The sequence below is a fragment of the Eptatretus burgeri genome, chromosome 15 (genome assembly GCF_056783735.1).
Source record: "Eptatretus burgeri isolate ZD-2024b chromosome 15, Ebu_testis_v1, whole genome shotgun sequence".
NCBI classification, from domain to species: domain Eukaryota; kingdom Metazoa; phylum Chordata; class Myxini; order Myxiniformes; family Myxinidae; genus Eptatretus; species Eptatretus burgeri.
The window spans coordinates 7659967-7680350 of NC_140975.1; the positions used below are offsets into that span (position 1 = coordinate 7659967).

Consider the following 20384-nt stretch of genomic DNA (forward strand, 5'->3'; position numbering starts at 1 on the left):
CATTATAACAGGACTCGACATTCAGATATATTGTTTTATTATTATTTTATTCCTTTTTTGTGTCAACAGAAATCGAGACTCATGGAGGAGAAAAATGTCAAACATCAGCAGGTTCACAAATCTGGGGGAGGGGTGGAATTGGGTGGGGGAAGGGGTGGAATTGGGTGGGGGAAGGGGTGGAATTGGGTGGGGGAAGGGGTGGAATTGGGTGGGGGAAGGGGTGAAATTGGGTGGGGGAAGGGCTGAAATTGGGTGGGGGAAGGGGTGAAATTGGGTGGGGGAAGGGGGAAGGGGTGGAATTGGGTGGGGGAAGGGGTGAAATTGGGTGGGGGAAGGGCTGAAATTGGGTGTGGGGGGTGGAAGTGGGTATTTGGGGGAGTGGGATGGGTGGAATTGGGTGGGGGAAGGGGTGAAATTGGGTGGGAGAAGGGGTGAAATTGGGTGGGGGAAGGGGTGGAATTGGGTGGGGGAAGGGGTGGAATTGGGTGGGGGAAGGGGTGGAATTGGGTGGGGAAGGGGTGGAATTGGGTGGGGGAAGGGGTGGAATTGGGTGGGGGAAGGGGTGGAATTGGGTGGGGGAAGGGGTGGAATTGGGTAGGGGAAGGGGTGAAATTGGGTGGGGGAAGGGGTGGAATTGGGTGGGGGAAGGGGTGGAATTGGGTGGGGGAAGGGGTGGAATTGGGTGGGGGAAGGGGTGAAATTGGGTGGGGGAAGGGCTGAAATTGGGTGGGGGAAGGGGTGGAATTGGGTGGGGGAAGGGGTGGAATTGGGTGGGGAAGGGGTGGAATTGGGTAGGGGAAGGGGTGAAATTGGGTGGGGGAAGGGGTGGAATTGGGTGGGGGAAGGGGTGGAATTGGGTGGGGGAAGGGGTGGAATTGGGTGGGGGAAGGGGTGAAATTGGGTGGGGGAAGGGCTGAAATTGGGTGGGGGAAGGGGTGAAATTGGGTGGGGGAAGGGGGAAGGGGTGGAATTGGGTGGGGAAGGGGTGAAATTGGGTGGGGGAAGGGCTGAAATTGGGTGTGGGGGTGGAAGTGGGTATTTGGGGGAGTGGGATGGGTGGAATTGGGTGGGGGAAGGGGTGAAATTGGGTGGGAGAAGGGGTGAAATTGGGTGGGGGAAGGGGTGGAATTGGGTGGGGAAGGGGTGAAATTGGGTGGGGGAAGGGCTGAAATTGGGTGTGGGGGGTGGAAGTGGGTATTTGGGGGAGTGGGATGGGTGGAATTGGGTGGGGGAAGGGGTGAAATTGGGTGGGGAAGGGGTGAAATTGGGTGGGGAAGGGGTGAAATTGGGTGGGGAAGGGGTGGAATTGGGTGGGGGAAGGGGTGAAATTGGGTGGGGGAAGGGGTGAAATTGGGTGTGGGGGTGGAAGTGGGTATTTGGGGGGTGGAATGTGGGATGGGTGGAATTGGGTGGGGGAAGGGGTGGAATTAGTTGGGGAGGGGTGGAATTGGGTGTGGGGGGTGGAAGTGGGTATTTGGGGGGTGGAGTGTGGGATGGGTGGAATTGAGTGGGGGAGGGGTGGAATTCGGTGGGGGGTGGAGTGTGGGATGGGTGGAAGTGGGTGTTTGGGGGGTGGAGTGTGGGATGGGTGGAATTGAGTGGGGAGGGGTGGAATTGGGTGGGGGGTGGAGTGTGGGATGGGTGGAATTGAGTGGGGAGGGGTGGAATTGAGTGGGGAGGGGTGGAATTGGGTGGGGGTGGAGTGTGGGATGGGCGAATTGAGTGGGGGAGGGTGGAATTGGGTGTGGGGGTGGGGTGAAGGTGGAGTGTGGGAGGGATGTTTCAGTGACAGTAAGAAATCAGGAGTGCTTCTGGGAGAAAGCATGAGGATGATGGGCAGGCATGGATTGGGCAGGGACACTCTTGAGGGATTTGAAGGAGAGCCGTGAGACAACAAATTCAGGGATCTGATTGCACAGGCGAGAGAACTGAGGGATGAAGGAACGGAGGTGAGTGTTCACCTTGTAGAATGTGGCGAAGGTAACAGGTGTGGGATCGTGGAAAGTGAGCTCAGAATCGTGAGCCACGAACCCGCTCGCCTGCAGTGGCCTTTTGATTACATCCCCTTTCGGGAACCAAGATGAGAAGCGGCTGCACCTGAGTGAGGATGCACACTCCATGACACCATTGTGTTCCTCCAGTGTCGACCCTCGAGCGCCTTCAGGCTCATGGAGGTGCTTGTTAACACGTCGCAGGTAGGACAAGGACACGACAACATGTCGGTGTACCTCCATAAGAATTACACTCCTGTATACAAGGACGAATCTGATTGATTAAACGATCAGAGCAACGATTGATTGCATCGGATCCCGAGATGAGCCAGTCCGAATGTCCCACGGGCCTTGCACCGGTTTGATAGAATTGATCTTCACGCGGTTGACTCCAGGACATAAACATGTTGTCATGCCGTACTCGTACATCGCTGTGCTAACCCGCATTTTTCGATGACTCGGTTGAACGTTTGAAGAAAAGTTAACGTTCGAACAACACCATGTTCACCCGACGTCATAGATCACGGAATTTGTAAACAATGTGCATTGTTCCTTTGTCTCGCAGACTGGAGTGGTAATATGGCCGCCTTACCAATGGGATGCGGTGGCATCGACATCCAAAAGCAAACGGCATCCATCCCTGAAGAAGAATGCAAAGCCATGAATTGTGAAGTTACAGATAACATGGTGGAGACAGAACGAGGTTGTTTGCGGCGTCATTGGCACGATGAGGCCTTGACTTTGAGAGGGGGGCTCGCAGTGGGGGGGTGTTTGCAGACCGTCGTGGATTTTTGAGCTAACGAAAGGGCATGCCAGAGGGGAAGGCTCTGAGGTTTACGGGCAAAGTTCGGAGCACTGCTATCTACGTTCCGCATTAACGCTTACACATTCACCTCTGCTGTGGCTTAGGCAAGAGGTGAGACAAAGGTGAGCGCTTGAAAGGGTGAGTCGAGGTGTGAGCATTGTTCGAAAGGCATGGCGGCTCTCTTTCTCAGAACTCTTCGTCAACCTCTTCCTCGCCTCTTCCGTGGACAAACTCCTGCACTTCTCTCTACTGACGGCTGTCCACCTGAAAATGCGTAAGTCGGCTTGCTTGTCCATCTGCTTGGACTGTGGACGGTTTGAATGTTTTGTACGTATCATCAACCGCTTTCTCTAGGCCTTGGTGTCAAAGTGCATCTCTATTTGCTCTACATTGGAGGTCGATACGATTCATTCCGAGGGGAAAACAAAGCTCGGAAAATTACGCAAAGAGAGCGGTAACAGCAACGAAGCCACTATTTTGGGATTATAAAACTGGACGAGTGAGATAGGCAGGATGGCGGACAGGTACGCACACTCACCTCGAAGCTATCTAGCCTGGGTTTGAATCCAGGTCCAGGTATGAACTGTCACCCCAGTGTTTAACAGGCAGGATGATTCATCGAAGTGTGTGCCCCATCCATTGGATGCATGTTCACCTGGGCAACCTGTCTGTTGGTATTAACTGGTTGAGGTTAAAGATTCCCCATGGTATATTTGTGAAGAGTAGGTAATTGGTTGCTGCCATCCTTGAACAAATTCCAAATTATTCCCCTAACCTTTTATTTTTTTTTTGTATGCAGAGTCAGTTTTGTGGACAAGCTGGAACACAGGACGAAGCGGGACGCAACGAAACAAAAGGAACAGCAGAATGAGAATGGGAGATGCCGAACTGCAGGGCGGCGGGAGAAAATAGAGACGGACAAAACAAGGGATGCGGCTAACGATGAGGGGATGAGGGGTATGGGAGAACGCAAGGGGTGGACAAGATGGATACAGAAGCAAAATTTTTGGGAGGGGAGAGGTGGTTTGTCCAACGTCAGGTGTGGCCAGCCGGCTTGTGAAAGACTTGGGCCAAAATTTCCTCCTTCCAATCCCATGGGAGCGTGAGAATAAGTGTGGCGATTGAACAAAAAGAAAACTGTAAGGGACATTGTCCTTGAAGATCCAGTGCTGTTACTTTGTGACACTAGAGTGACAGAAACTCGGAATGCTAAAAGGCCGTTGGGCCCAACATCCCTGTAGCGCATTACAATCTCGGCGTTGCTGCGTACCAGCGAATTTGCCCTAAAATAATATATCCTTCCATAATAAGGTACATACTGAGGTTATACATTACAAAATGTACAAAAAGACGGGTGAATAATTCCTTTTTAAAAAGCAGATGCATACAGACAGACAAATGTACAATTTCCTTTCCCAATGTGCATACTTTGGTGATCATCCCAAAACCTTGCGATGTGAAATGGACTCGAGAATGCAGCAGGCCTTCAATAAAACACAGCCTTGGCTTGTCAAGGTTGTTGGCAAGACGCTGAGATAAAAATGAAATGTACAGAGATCAAGGCTTGTGGAAAATTTTAACAAGAGATGAGACACCATAATGGCTTACAAATGTGTTGAGAGGTTGTGACAAAGCCCAGGGAAGTGGACAAAGCATTCTACATGTTGTGTAGGACTTCATTTAAAACCTGAAGGATGATGGAGACTCGGTAGAGCGAGGTTGCTAATGAAAATTGAACAACAGGATGATAGGGAACAAATAAAGGGGGGGGGGAGGGGATACCGAGAGTACATTGTTCTGGATTCAGATATCATTCAGGCGGTCCAAGTGTTTGGTTCTTGCAGGGTTAAATTATTTATCAAAATGTTTCAGAATCTATTGATTTTCATTCTCTCTCTCTCTCTCTCTCTCTCTCTCTCTCTCTCTATCTCTCTCTCTCTCTATCTCTTTCTGTCTCTCTCTCTCTCTCTCTCTCTCTCTCTGTCTCTGTCTCTGTCTCTGTCTCTGTCTCTGTCTCTGTCTCTGTCTCTGTCTCTGTCTCTGTCTCTCTGTCTCTGTCTCTGTCTCTGTCTCGGTCTCTCTCTCTCTCTCTCTCTCTCTCTCTCTCTCTCTCTCTCTCTCTCTCTCTCCCTCTCTCTCTCTCGCTCTCCTCTCTCTCTCTCTCTCTCTCTCTCTCTCTCTCTCTCTCTCGTTATATCTTCATATAAGTCACCGCCATGCCTGGTGTTGCCTTAATGGTGAGGGTGGTGGGCTTGGGATCCTTGGGTCCTGAGTTCAAATCCTGCTCAGCTGTTTAATTAATACCAGGTGGGGTTAACTCAGCCTATCATTCTTCCGAAGTCGGCAAAATGAGTGCCAGCATGCTGGGGTACTGTGTCGGAGTGGCGACCCGTCCAGGATTGTGCCCAACAGCCAAGGAGACTGCTTCGGCAGCACCAACGCTCTGCACAGTATATGGTCCCGATGGATGGATGGATAAATGGTCAACGCTGATCCCAACAATACCCACAGTGCTTGCTTATGTCCACCCTGGATTCTGAAGATGACAAAAATTATTTTGAAGATGGGAGGTTGGCAACGGAAGACCATGTAAAAGTCTGAAAAATAAAGGAGATCGTAAATAAGGGACTCTGTCGGAATGGCGACCCATCCAGGACTGTCATCCTTAGCCAAATGAAACTGCCTCGGAAGGCCTACGCACCTCCCGACGTGAAAGGAATGGTTATATTATAAATATTACACATAGGGATAAGATGCAAAGTGATGATTAGACCATGACTTTGAAAGCTGAGAGAGATCACCAGGTTAACTAAAACGGCACTCGGTAGAGCCAAACCCTTTGCCCGGTTGAACAGTTCATGTTTTGTAGCCCATTGATAGGCCGGATCTGCATCCGGACCAAAACCAAAATCAAATCGGCTTGTTGTTCTCACATACCCAACTCATCCACCAAGTTTCATCCGAATCCGTTCACAACGTTTTGAGAAATTGAGCTATAAATTGTTTTTGGCCCGAACTCTCAATGGTGAAGAATGACTTTAAATATTCTAGTATCCGGATCCAGATCATCACTGACATCGAATCAATTTGTCCTCGTCACAAACCTCACCTGTCCACCAAGTTTCGTGCGAATCGTTCCACAACTTTTTGAGATATCCTGCTAACAGACAAACAGACAGACAAGAAAGATGTCGTGTATGGCATGATGCTTGCAAAATCCAAATAAACAATATGCTTCTCGGTTTTGATTGGTGAACCAATTCAGTGACCATATGTGCAAATTTTGTTCAAACTCACAGAGTCCCCAGCCTCCGGCTGAATGGAGTTTGTGCATTACTTGCTGAAAAAAGTACAGTCTGGGTATTGCCAGAATATTCCAATAGATGTTTGTCTGGTGTGCGTCTAAAAGGGTTGAATGGGTCTACAGGTCTAAGCCTCTAAGGTGTCTAAGGGGTGTAAAGGGCTGAAAAGGTCGAAAGAGTCAAAGTGTTTAAAAGGGTCTATAGTGGTCTATAAGGGTCTTAAGGGGTCTAAAGGGGTCTAAAGGTCCAAGGGTCAAAATATCATAAGAGTATTTTGCAATAGTAGTTAGTGTCGAAGGGGTCTGAAGGGTCTCAGGAGTCAAAGTGTCGAAAGAGGGCCGAATTGGTCTAAAGGCTGAAAAGGAGTAAAATGTCCAAGTGTCAATGACCTTTCAAACTTGTCTCCCTCCTCTAAAAACTGGTGGCAACTTGTCAAGTCTGTCTCTGGTGTATGCTCCCATTCTATCCCTTCCCTCTCTTCAAATGGCACCAGAGCCGTCTCTGCTCGTTCGCGAGAAGGCTGAATGCCTCAATTCTGCATTTGCTTCAAAGTCTTGCGTCCCTATCTCTCTCTCCCCATCCTTTCCAGTAGTACCCAAATGTTCCTGGATTCTGTGTCTTTTGCACCTGAGAAGGTAGAAAAATTTTTTGATAACCATCAACTCTGACTCTGCAACTGAGCCGGACAGCATCAGCTCACGTGTCCTAAAAATCTGCTGTCCTACTCTTGCATTTCCTCTTTCTGCCCTTTTCCCCTGTCATTTACCTTCGGTCATCTTCCATCTGCTTGGAAATCAGACATCCCAACATTGCATAAAAAGGTGCAAAAACGGAACCCCTTAACTACAGACCAATTAACTTACTTGCAATCATCAGCAAGGTCATGGAATCAATCACTGCAGTTGACATAAAATCATTCCTTTTCTCCAACAGCCTCATCTCAGATCATCAATTTGGATTCAGACCACGTCACCGGTCACTCTTCTTTTTACAAAAAATCGTCCACTCTCACTCTGCTGCTTCCACTCTCACGACAATGGGTGGAGGCACTCAATATCACACATGAGATCAGGGCCATCTCTCTGGACATATCTTGAGCTTTTGATACAGTCTAGCATCCCGCCTTGCTCTCCAAAATGTCTGCCGATGGAGTCCAAGGCCAACTCCACTCTTGCATTTCTGACTTCCTCCACTCTCGTAGGTCAATGTGTGGCTGTCAACGGAATCCTTTTTTCTCCTCTCCCTGTCAAGGAAGGAGTACCCCCAAGGCAGTGTTCTCGGCCCATGTTATTCATAATTTTCATCAATGATCTCACTGACTCTGGAAAATCCTCTTTATCTCTGAGCTGATGACTCCACTCTCTGCCATGAGATCCCTCATCCTTCTGACAGACAGGCAGCAGCCTCTTCCCTCTTCTCAGACCTTGACAAAAACCACAAACTGGTCAAACATTTGGAATATGACTTTCAATCCTGAGAAATCCACCCCCCCGCCCCCCCCCCCACACACACCCACACCCACACACACTCACCGAAAGGACCATTCCGCAAACCCTTCCATTTACTTTCTCAACAATATTCTCAAAGAGGTTCAGTCACTCAAACTCTTGGGTCTCATTCTCAGCTATGATCTCTCTTGGGCAAGCTACATTTCAAAGCTGGCCTCCAAAGCCAGAGGCCGGCTGCGCATCCTCCATCGTGAAACATCCTTCCTTGGCACACCTGATCTATCCACCTACAAGGCTTTCATCATTTTCCTCTGGATTGGTGCCCCTGCCTCACATCTTGCTCAACTTGACGCCATGGAAACGAATGCCTTCAATATCATTGAAATCTCGAGAATTGAAGATGAGTCTATGAGCCTATCACTTCATCATCACCAACAGGTTGGTGGTCTCTCTGTCTTCTCGCATCCGCTGCCCTCTTTGTGTTTTGTCCCGCAACCCCCAAGTGAAACATCGAATATCCAGAATCACTGCTCAGCTCCACTCATTTGTTCCTCTTCTACCCGCCTGTAGAACCAACTTACACACTATCTTCAATAACATTGTTCCCTCCATGTCTTCAAGACGGTTGTTTACCACCATCTCAAATCATACCCCAACCAAAACCGTGATCTTTTCTATAACCGTTAAACCACTCCACCCTCGTCCCAAAATTTTGCTTCTGCATCCACTTTGTCCACCTCTTGCGTTCCCCTCATCATTACCCGCATCCCTTGTTTGTCGGTCTCCGTCTATTTTCTCCCTCTGTCCTGCTGTTAGATTTCTCCCTTCTCCTGCTGTTCCTCTTGTTATGTTGCGTCCTGGTCCTTCTATGTTCTAGCTCTTCCACAATTCTTGACTGTGTATATATATAAAATAAAATAAAATGTTTAAAAGGTACGTTCCGATAGTCCGTAATCAATAAACGTAATTAAAAGACGTAGTAATGGTCCAATGATACGTAATTGATGGACCGACTCACAGTCCAACATACGTTCAAACAGTATTAATTAATAGACATACTCACAACGGTCGACCGAGGCTTCACCTCTACGAGGGTTCACTGTCCGCCGTGTTTTTCGGTTTTATATACAATATGTAAATACATAAACAAATATATATATGCTTGGTGTTGGCTTCATGGTAAGGGTGGTGGCTTGGGATTCTTGGGTCCTGAGTTCAAACCCTGCCCCCATTGAATTTATACCTGGTGGGGTTGATTTAGCCTGTCATCCTTCCGAGGTGGGCAAAATGAGTACCAGCTTGCTGGGATGATTGAGTCATTCGAGTATCCTGTGTCGGAGTGGCAACCCATCTAGGATTGTGCCCAATAGGCCAGAAGACTGCTTTGGCAGCAGCGACGCTCTGTACAGAGTACGATCCTGATGGATGGACGGAAGGATGGGTATCAATCAAGTGACTGGGATGACATTTGACGATTTGTGTGTCCCTGACCTCAAAAATAAGAGGCTTCTTGCTCGTGACAACCTCTACCAGGATGTTCAGTTTTGTGAAGATTCAGAGTAAAAATGCGACCTGTGGGCGATTGACATACACAGAGAACCAGCCAGAATGAGAGCGAGATATTGCTTTGCATACATGTCCACTCTACCGATGTGATGTTTTCGAAGCCCAAAAGGGGCACAACTCTGTGAAAAATTGATGAAACGCCACGAAACTCGAACTTGTTCTGTATCTTATCATAATAAAGCCATGTGCCAAGTTTCAGTTGCATATGTTGAAGGGTAGAGGAAAAAGTCTGAAAATCCACAAGTGAGAAGGATGGACGGACTGATGGAGAGCAAACGTATAGTCCCTCCGGTGATGCTAGTCAGGGACTAATGTCAGACCAGACCGACCAATATACAGCACTTGCAAATCTAAAATTTCGCACGTCACAAACAGACAGGTGTGAAAACGTAACTACATCCACCTCCGGTGGCAGAAGTAATAAAGAAGAATATGAGTAGAATGGAAAGCAAACATAATGAGGATTAACTTACAGCCTTGTTTGACAAATTAGAGGTGATGATGGACAAACGACTAACCGCAAGCCCCCAAAGAAAGTCTCGATAAACCAACAGACCACCAGACGGACGGACGGACTTGCAATGAGCAGGTTCCAAAGGCTTGTTAACCTCTATATTGTAACGAGGGGTATCTCTGCGACTACCCAACGTCCACCTGGGACATCAGGAGACGATGTACAAATCAATGCAGCATTTGGGATTTGAACATGATATCGCATCATCGTGACATGTAAAGATGGTCGAGTCAAATTGTCCTAATTTGACCAAACAGGTCGATCCAAGTTGTTCATGTACACAAGTAGATGACTTAGGAGGGTATTCATATAACTCCAACAGTGGTGCAGATATTTAGGAATGGAATATAAAGCGTGGAACTTAAAAACCCCGTGCAACTGACAAGATTGTTGAGATGTGTGCATGTTTTTGTCTGACCTTTAGCTCGCAAGGATGGGTTAACATCTGCCTTTTGAACCGAGATGGCAAACCCCTGTGGATGAGTGGGCGAGTTGGAGAAACGCTTCTCAACGTCGTGATGAATGCTAACGGGCCTGTGGAGGGCTATGGTGAGCTTGGTTGTCCTTTATTCCATCTAATCAGCTCCATAGAAATGGCTGGCAGGATGGCCTCGAGGTATGTACACCCACCTCTGAGCTGTACAGCATGAGTTTGAATCTTGTCCCAACTACAAACTGTCGTCCTGGTGTCTCAGAGGTGCAGGGCTTGGCATCAATGTGTCCGATATTCCTCGGATGGATGTTAAACGGGAGTCCCATCTGCCAGCATTGGCTGGGGGACGTTAACGATCCCATGGTGTCCTTCGTGAAGAGTTGGTGAGCTATTGCCGGCACCATGGAACAAATTACAAATTCCTTCCCTTACCTACAGGGGGCATCAGTGACATTGCCACACCCTCAGTCAATGATGCCACTTGTATTGCAGCCATGTGCTGCATCCAAAAGAAGAAGAAGCTCTATATAGACACCCTCATTTGCCCATACATGTTCTTTTAATTTCATATTAACTTCTTAATTGTGTTTTTACTTCTTGAATACAACCAGCATTTTTTTTCACATTGATCTACGTCTTCCATGTTGGATCTTTGAAACAAACATTGGTAGTAACCATTGTATACTTTTGCACGAATTACAAGGCGATTAGGTAAACAATGGATAAACAAGAGTGAGAATTGCTTTGAAATATATGTCCCTGACCGATGTGATATTTTCGTAGTCTAAAAAGGGCAGAACTCTGAAAAATTGACGAAATTCCCTGAAACTCGAACTTGTTCTGCAACTTATCATCATAAAGACAGGTACCAAGTTTCAGTTGAATACGTTAAGTTTTAAGGTTGTGGTAATGGCTGTCATATGCTCTGATCGCAAGGCATTGTCAATGTAGGTGGGAGAACTTTTAGTTCTCTACCACGTAACGCCCGTCTCAAGCGAGGTAGCCCCTCGCCAATAGGTATCCTGGTCAGCCTGTCATTTCTGTCTCGTTTGAGCCAACCGGACTCGGTCAAAGACTGAAAAGAGCGACAATAATGTCAGGCTTACGAAAATCGAAAGAGCAAACAGTGTCAGAATGAGTCAGTATGTTTTGTCAACTACTTGTAAAGCTGTTTTTAAAAAGTGTAATTCCTCTAGATGTTTGTGTTGTGAAGTTTTTAAACCTTGTGAAACTTTTGTTTGTCACGTGACAGGTAAGACTTTTGTTGTTGATTGTGAAGTGGTAATGATTGTGCAGTTGCTGCATGTCTGGATGTGTTGGTTAGAGTTGGACAGAATGGTTTTAGTACAAGTGTTTATCATGAAGTTGATAATTTCAGTTTCCATGTAGTCTTGTACACCTTTCAAGGTAGCAATCAATGTACCAATTAAAATGGGTTACAATGTCTTTTCATCTCAGTGAGTTGTATTTTGCAATACTATGTATATACATATACAGTATATAATATATATAATGTATATATTTGTATTAAATAATAGATGTATTTAGATAAAAATATAATAAATAAATATTATTTATAAAATACATTATAAATAAGCATTAAAATAATTTGTTAGTGGTTGCTCGGTTATGCAATGCAGCATGTTAAAATCGGTTATTAATGACAGTTTGAGTCGATGGATAGATGGGGGTGTTGTGTTACGGACATGTCGATGTGGTAGTGTTTATCGCTTAATAGATTGTCATATAAAGTGGTGTATGATTAAAGTTATTCAAATGTACTAATACTTTAAATAAAAGTAATAATTTAAATAAGTTTGAATTGGGATATTGCATCGCTGGATTGACCGACTGTCTGGACACAACTTTGAGGTTGTGGGTCCATTGATGTTGACTAATCTACTGATGTGGACCAGCGACCGGGGTTGTGGATCCGCCGTTTGGAGAGGTTCTGGGCTGAATGGATCGAAACTTCGATGATAAACGGTGCCCAGCTGATGATCCGGGCAGTTGGGAAATCAGTCAATTGTTTATAAGTTATAACTTCAAATGAAATAACTTTTGTAAGTACTTACCGGTACACAATATATCTGTGTTTGTGTGTTTATATATGTGTGTTTCATGTACAGATGTGTGTGTGTGTGTGTGTATGTGTGTGTGTGTGTGTGTGTGTGTGTGTGTGTGTGTGTGTGTGTGTGCGGAGTGTGTGTGTGTGTGTGTGTGCGTGTGTGTGTGTGTGTGTGTGTGTGTGTATTGTTGTCTGGCTTCCTTCTTGGGACTACAGTGCAGTAATTGGTCTTTATTTTGATGAAAGGGTATGGGAAAAATCTGAAAAACTACAGGTGGGACGGATGGACGGACAGATGGAGAGCAAACCTATGGCCCCCTCCAATGATACTGGAAGGGGACTAATAAACATGGGTCAATGGCTTTTGAACCTGGGATCTTGGCAATAAGAGCCGTGTACTCAGATGGGAACAGACAGGTGAACTGAATTTGTAACTGATGTGGCAATGTTGGGCTGTGATGCCACGCATGCACAATGGACCTGAGGACTTTTCCTGTGTCTAAGTTTTCTTACATTTTCCAGTGTTTTATTGTGCATGCGAGAATAACCTTTAATGGTGACTGGTCCACGACAGGAAAGATCTTGTCATGTTTCAGGTGATTATTGTAGAGTGGGCCAATGTGCAACAGTTCAACAGTGGAGTACATACAGGAACTGCAAAGCCTTCAATGAGAGCTTGGATGGGAGTAATGTTCCCAGGGATGAAGACCATCCTCTCCTTCCCCATGCACCTCCTCCACCAACAGTTACTGCCGTACTGCCTGAAAACCCGTCACAGTGTCATAGACTCGTAGCCATCATTACAGTCGTTTCCCCAGAAACAGCTCAACTCCCCAACAACAAAGCCATCCCTGTTTGTTTGTCTGTGTGCACAAATCATTGTCAATTGTATATTAGGTGTTATTAGTAAATGTTATAAATGACGAAAAACAAACAAACAATACCTGCCAATTATTTGCAACAAACTTAGAGAAAGTGATCTGGATATTGGGTGATATGGTTCTTACATCATGATCCAAAATGGGGGATTGAGAGGGGGCACGCTAACAAACCAGCTCCCTCCATGAACCACATTAACTGCACCACCTATCCCTCCGTAGGTGCTTGTGAAGGCACCCTAGCGTGCACCACATGCCACGTGTACCTTCCAACCGAGGCTTATGAACGCATGTGCCAACCAACGGAGGATGAGCTTGACATGCTGGATTTGGCAGTTGGACTCGCTGAGACGTAAGGCTGGAAATGGGACTTCTTTCAGGAAATCAACTAAATTTTCACTTAACATGGTGCTCATCATGAAAATAATTTGAACAACAACCGTGTTATCTTCGTTACAATTAAGTTAGCAACGACTGTAAACACTACTTTTGTGATTATGAGTAGTTCAAGTTCGATGTGGATTTTGTAATGTGGAAAATGAAATACTACAGGTTCTCAAGACCTGTTTCTCAAGGTATTCTTCTACACCTGTTCCATTAATGTGTTGGCACCTTGATGTCACCTGTTAGAAATCTTTGAGACACAGCCATTTCAGAATGTGCTTTGAGGTCCAAACAAGTCAGGCCACCCAGATGTTCTTTATGTGGTCCAAGGAAATAATCTGGACTGTATGGGGCTGATTTAGAACTTGCAACCCATCTCAGTGAGAGTAGTAGTGCTCACAGTGACGTGTGAGATCAAACGTCTGCGTGTATCAATGGCATGCCATGACATAGCAAACCTTCCCTTACTTATATTGTCTCATTTCATTGTCACTCCAATACTGTGCATTGATGGTTTTCCAGGGTTCATGAAATTTCACGCAAATTAAACTGTATCAGTCCTAAACAAGAACGACAGTCCTCGGTGGGGCGTGTACCTATGCCAGGGTCAACCATTTTCGCACTGAATTTGTATCCCACTGATAGGCCGGGTATGGATGCGGAGCTGAACCAAAATCCAATTGGCTTGGTCTTGTCAACCGGACAACGATTCCACCACGTTTTATCCGAATCCATCCACAACTTTTTGAGATATCATGCTCAGACAAACAAACAAACAGACAGACAGAAAGGGGTGAAAACATAACCTCTGTCCAGCTTCAGCGGTGGAGGTAACAATCTGTTCAACACGCTTACTGTTTGTTTGGGTGACAGCAAGAGGTTGCATGTGAGAATATTCAATATCTCTCACAAATTCAAGGCCATTTTCAAACTAAATGCAATATTTAAACACCATTACATGAATCACAAACTACTATTGTGGGTTTGAATCAGAATCACAAACTACCATTGTGGGTTTGAATCGGAATCACAAACTACCATTGTAGGTTTGAATCAGAATCACAAACTACCATTGTGTTTGTGAATCAGAATCACAAACTATCATTGTGTTTTTGAATCAGAATCACAAACTACCATTGTGGTTTTGAATCAGAATCACAAACTACCATTGTGTTTTTGAATCAGAATCACAAACTATCATTGTGGTTTTGAATCAGAATCACAAACTACCATTGTGTTTTTGAATCAGAATCACAAACTATCATTGTGGTTTTGAATCAGAATCACAAACTATCATTGTGGTTTTGAATCAGAATCACAAACTACCATTGTGGTTTTGAATCAGAATCACAAACTACCATTGTGGTTTTGAATCAGAATCACAAACTACCATTGTGTTTTTGAATCAGAATCACAAACTATCATTGTGGTTTTGAATCAGAGTCACAAACTATCATTGTGGTTTTGAATCAGAATCACAAACTACCATTGTGGGTTTGAATCAGAATCACAAACTACCATTGTGGTTTTGAATCAGAATCACAAACTACCATTGTGGTTTTGAATCAGAATCACAAACTACCATTGTGGTTTTGAATCAGAATCACAAACTATCATTGTGGTTTTGAATCAGAATCACAAACTACCATTGTAGGTTTGAATCAGAATCACAAACTACCATTGTGGTTTTGAATCAGAATCACAAACTATCATTGTGGTTTTGAATCAGAATCACAAACTACCATTGTGGTTTTGAATCAGAATCACAAACTATCATTGTGGGTTTGAATCAGAATCACAAACTACCATTGTGGTTTTGAATCAGAATCACAAACTATCATTGTGGTTTTGAATCAGAATCACAAACTATCATTGTGGTTTTGAATCAGAATCACAAACTATCATTGTGGGTTTGAATCAGAATCACAAACTATCATTGTAGTTTTGAATCAGAATCACAAACTAACATTGTGGTTTTGAATCAGAATCACAAACTACCATTGTGGTTTTGAATCAGAATCACAAACTACCATTGTGGGTTTGAATCAGAATCACAAACTACCATTGTGGTTTTGAATCAGAATCACAAACTACCATTGTGGTTTTGAATCAGAATCACAAACTATCATTGTCGTTTGAATCAGAATCACAAACTATCATTGTGGTTTTGAATCAGAATCACAAACTATCATTGTGGGTTTGAATCAGAATCACAAACTACCATTGTGGTTTTGAATCAGAATCACAAACTATCATTGTGGGTTTGAATCAGAATCACAAACTATCATTGTGGTTTTGAATCAGAATCACAAACTACCATTGTGGTTTTGAATCAGAATCACAAACTACCATTGTGGTTTTGAATCAGAATCACAAACTATCATTGTGGTTTTGAATCAGAATCACAAACTAACATTGTGGTTTTGAATCAGAATCACAAACTGTCATTGTGGGTTTGAATCAGAATCACAAACTACCGTTGTGTTTTTGAATCAGAATCACAAACTATCATTGTGTTTTTGAATCAGAATCACAAACTACCATTGTGTTTTTGAATCAGAATCACAAACTATCATTGTGGTTTTGAATCAGAATCACAAACTACCGTTGTGTTTTTGAATCAGAATCACAAACTATCATTGTGTTTTTGAATCAGAATCACAAACTACCATTGTGTTTTTGAATCAGAATCACAAACTATCATTGTGGTTTTGAATCAGAATCACAAACTACCATTGTGGTTTTGAATCAGAATCACAAACTACCGTTGTGTTTTTGAATCAGAATCACAAACTATCATTGTGGTTTTGAATCAGAATCACAAACGACCATTGTGGTTTTGAATCAGAATCACAAACTACCATTGTGGTTTTGAATCAGAATCACAAACTATCATTGTGGTTTTGAATCAGAATCACAAACTATCATTGTGGTTTTGAATCAGAATCACAAACTAGCATTGTGGGTTTGAATCAGAATCACAAACTACCATTGTGGTTTTGAATCAGAATCACAAACTATCATTGTGGGTTTGAATCAGAATCACAAACTATCATTGTGGTTTTGAATCAGAATCACAAACTACCATTGTGGTTTTGAATCAGAATCACAAACTACCATTGTGGTTTTGAATCAGAATCACAAACTATCATTGTGGTTTTGAATCAGAATCACAAACTAACATTGTGGTTTTGAATCAGAATCACAAACTGTCATTGTGGGTTTGAATCAGAATCACAAACTACCGTTGTGTTTTTGAATCAGAATCACAAACTATCATTGTGTTTTTGAATCACAATCACAAACTACCATTGTGTTTTTGAATCAGAATCACAAACTACCATTGTGTTTTTGAATCAGAATCACAAACTATCATTGTGGTTTTGAATCAGAATCACAAACTGTCATTGTGGGTTTGAATCAGAATCACAAACTACCGTTGTGTTTTTGAATCAGAATCACAAACTATCATTGTGTTTTTGAATCAGAATCACAAACTACCATTGTGTTTTTGAATCAGAATCACAAACTATCATTGTGGTTTTGAATCAGAATCACAAACTATCATTGTGGGTTTGAATCAGAATCACAAACTACCGTTGTGTTTTTGAATCAGAATCACAAACTATCATTGTGGGTTTGAATCAGAATCACAAACTATCATTGTGGTTTTGAATCAGAATCACAAACTACCATTGTGTTTTTGAATCAGAATCACAAACTACCGTTGTGTTTTTGAATCAGAATCACAAACTACCATTGTGTTTTTGAATCAGAATCACAAACTATCATTGTGGTTTTGAATCAGAATCACAAACTATCATTGTGGTTTTGAATCAGAATCACAAACTATCATTGTGGTTTTGAATCAGAATCACAAACTACCATTGTGGTTTTGAATCAGAATCACAAACTATCATTGTGGTTTTGAATCAGAATCACAAACTATCATTGTGATTTTGAATCAGAATCACAAACTGTCATTGTGGGTTTGAATCAGAATCACAAACTACCGTTGTGTTTTTGAATCAGAATCACAAACTATCATTGTGTTTTTGAATCAGAATCACAAACTACCATTGTGGGTTTGAATCAGAATCACAAACTATCATTGTGGGTTTGAATCAGAATCACAAACTATCATTGTGGTTTTGAATCAGAATCACAAACTATCATTGTGTTTTTGAATCAGAATCACAAACTACCATTGTGTTTTTGAATCAGAATCACAAACTATCATTGTGGGTTTGAATCAGAATCACAAACTATCATTGTGGTTTTGAATCAGAATCACAAACTACCATTGTGTTTTTGAATCAGAATCACAAACTACCGTTGTGTTTTTGAATCAGAATCACAAACTACCATTGTGTTTTTGAATCAGAATCACAAACTATCATTGTGGTTTTGAATCAGAATCACAAACTACCGTTGTGTTTTTGAATCAGAATCACAAACTACCATTGTGTTTTTGAATCAGAATCACAAACTATCATTGTGGTTTTGAATCAGAATCACAAACTATCATTGTGGTTTTGAATCAGAATCACAAACTATCATTGTGGTTTTAATCAGAATCACAAACTACCATTGTGGTTTTGAATCAGAATCACAAACTACCATTGTGGTTTTGAATCAGAATCACAAACTATCATTGTGTTTTTGAATCAGAATCACAAACTACCATTGTGTTTTTGAATCAGAATCACAAACTACCATTGTGGTTTTGAATCAGAATCACAAACTATCATTGTGGTTTTGAATTAGAATCACAAACTACCATTGTGGTTTTGAATCAGAATCACAAACTATCATTGTGGGTTTGAATCAGAATCACAAACTACTATTGTGGTTTTGAATCAGAATCACAAACTACCATTGTGGTTTTGAATCAGAATCACAAACTATCATTGTGGTTTTGAATCAGAATCACAAACTACCATTGTGGTTTTGAATCAGAATCACAAACTACCATTGTGGTTTTGAATCAGAATCACAAACTACCATTGTGGTTTTGAATCAGAATCACAAACTATCATTGTGGGTTTGAATCAGAATCACAAACTACCATTGTGGTTTTGAATCAGAATCACAAACTACCATTGTGGTTTTGAATCAGAATCACAAATTACCATTGTGGTTTTGAATCAGAATCACAAACTATCATTGTGGTTTTCAATCAGAATCATAAACTACCATTGTGGTTTTCAATCAGAATCACAAACTATCATTGTGGTTTTCAATCAGAATCACAAACTACCATTGTGGTTTTCAATCAGAATCACAAACTATCATTGTGGTTTTCAATCAGAATCACAAACTATCATTGTGGTTTTCAATCAGAATCACAAACTATCATTGTGTTTTTGAATCAGAATCACAAACTACCATTGTGTTTTTGAATCAGAATCACAAACTACCATTGTGTTTTTGAATCAGAATCACAAACTACCATTGTGTTTTTGAATCAGAATCACAAACTACCATTGTGGTGCCCCATCAGTAGAGGGCGCTGTCTCAAGTCGTATTTTCCGTGGCTCGGAGTGAACGTTAAACTTTGCTGTCTCAACCATGTACACGTCAGCAGTCTGTTTTTAACAGTACGCGTTATTCCACTATGTATACATTCTTTGACATTATATTATATACAACATTATATTTTTAGGTGAAAATCCTGACATTATAAAAGCTGAAGAGAAAAGTTAGTGTATTCATCTCGCACTTGAACTGCATAATCCTTTGAAAAACAACTCCAAAGGATCTGTTTGGGGTGCATGCTCATGTAATATCCCGATGTGTACACACGTCATGATGTTTAAATTGACAACTTTTCAATGCTACTGTGACATTATCTTTTTCTACCCTCATTAACCCTCCATAATCCCCCCCTCCCCAATTTCCTCTTCTTGTTGTGCCTGAGTTTGTATCCAGATTGCTCATCCACTGTGTCCTCATCCCCCTCCCTTTGCTGTCAATCTTCCTCCAAGCATCCCCCTCTGTCGTCGCTCGACCCTACTGTTCTTGTGTCTCCTCTCAGCACCCCCTTTCCACTCTGTTCTTGTTGTTGTGGATCTTCTGGTCTATTCTATGTTCCACTCTTCTCACAAAGTAAATGATTATAATGATGATGAGATCCACAACCTGATGGCAATAATACCCACAGTTTATATAACAATTGGAGTAAATCTTCGGGTCAGCAGCCTGACAAATAAAGATAATTGCCCCACGAGGATCTTCCTGGTCTATAACCGTCAGAGTTGCCCCACAAGCATCCGAGTTGAAATCATATCAGACTATTCCTCAACCCCTTCTTTCTCTGCAGGTCACGTTTGGGCTGCCAGGTCGTCCTGAAGCCGTGGATGGATGGGATGAGGGTCCAGGTTCCTAAGCACACAGCAGACCTTCGTGGCCTTGCTGACGATGGGAAAATGGAGGGGTAACCATCATTGTTCAGAAGCAAACACGTCCATACCTTCCTGCTCTGTGCCTCTGTATCCAGGCCGACACTATACTGTACTCACATTTACAGTTTACAGTATGTTTCACATTTTTCCATTAAAAGTGCTAATAATGTGTGAGTGTGTAATCGCTGCAAATCATACACTCGTAACCACAGGATGGTCTCTTAACCACTTCCACCCGAGTCAACCAGACTCCAATGAATGATGCCTTGTTACCAACCATCTGTACTCAATGTTCCATTGTTGTTTGATGAATAGAGAGAAAACATGTTCAATTGTGTTTTACTCCATCCACCTGTGGTTTCCTTTTTACCATGTGCAGTTTAATTGTGTGACGTTCACAGGATATCCATGCTGTGAATACACCCTAACTGTCCACTTCCACCTGACAGCAAACTCAAGTCCCTAATAACCACATTCATCACAATGTTGAAGGGTCTCTTTCGGACAACTGCCCACCTCCACAATCAGCGGGGGAACTCGGAGGAAATCACCCCTTACAACCCCCCTTCCTAAGGAATGCCACCCGCAGGG

The 20384-nt window shown here is 43.1% G+C and overlaps 1 protein-coding gene across 1 annotated transcript; it reads left to right on the forward strand.

Annotated features, from left to right (window-relative positions):
* The first annotated feature begins 1811 nt into the window (after nucleotides 1-1811).
* LOC147011431 (adrenodoxin-like) lies at nucleotides 1812-20140 on the forward strand. The gene is made up of 4 exons (XM_085857553.1): nucleotides 1812-3070; nucleotides 10051-10175; nucleotides 13228-13357; nucleotides 19712-20140. Exons 1-4 carry the CDS (start codon nucleotides 2967-2969, stop codon nucleotides 19827-19829), a joined length of 477 nt encoding a protein of 158 aa, XP_085713679.1. The 5' UTR covers nucleotides 1812-2966; the 3' UTR covers nucleotides 19830-20140.
* Nucleotides 20141-20384: the final 244 nt, after the last annotated feature.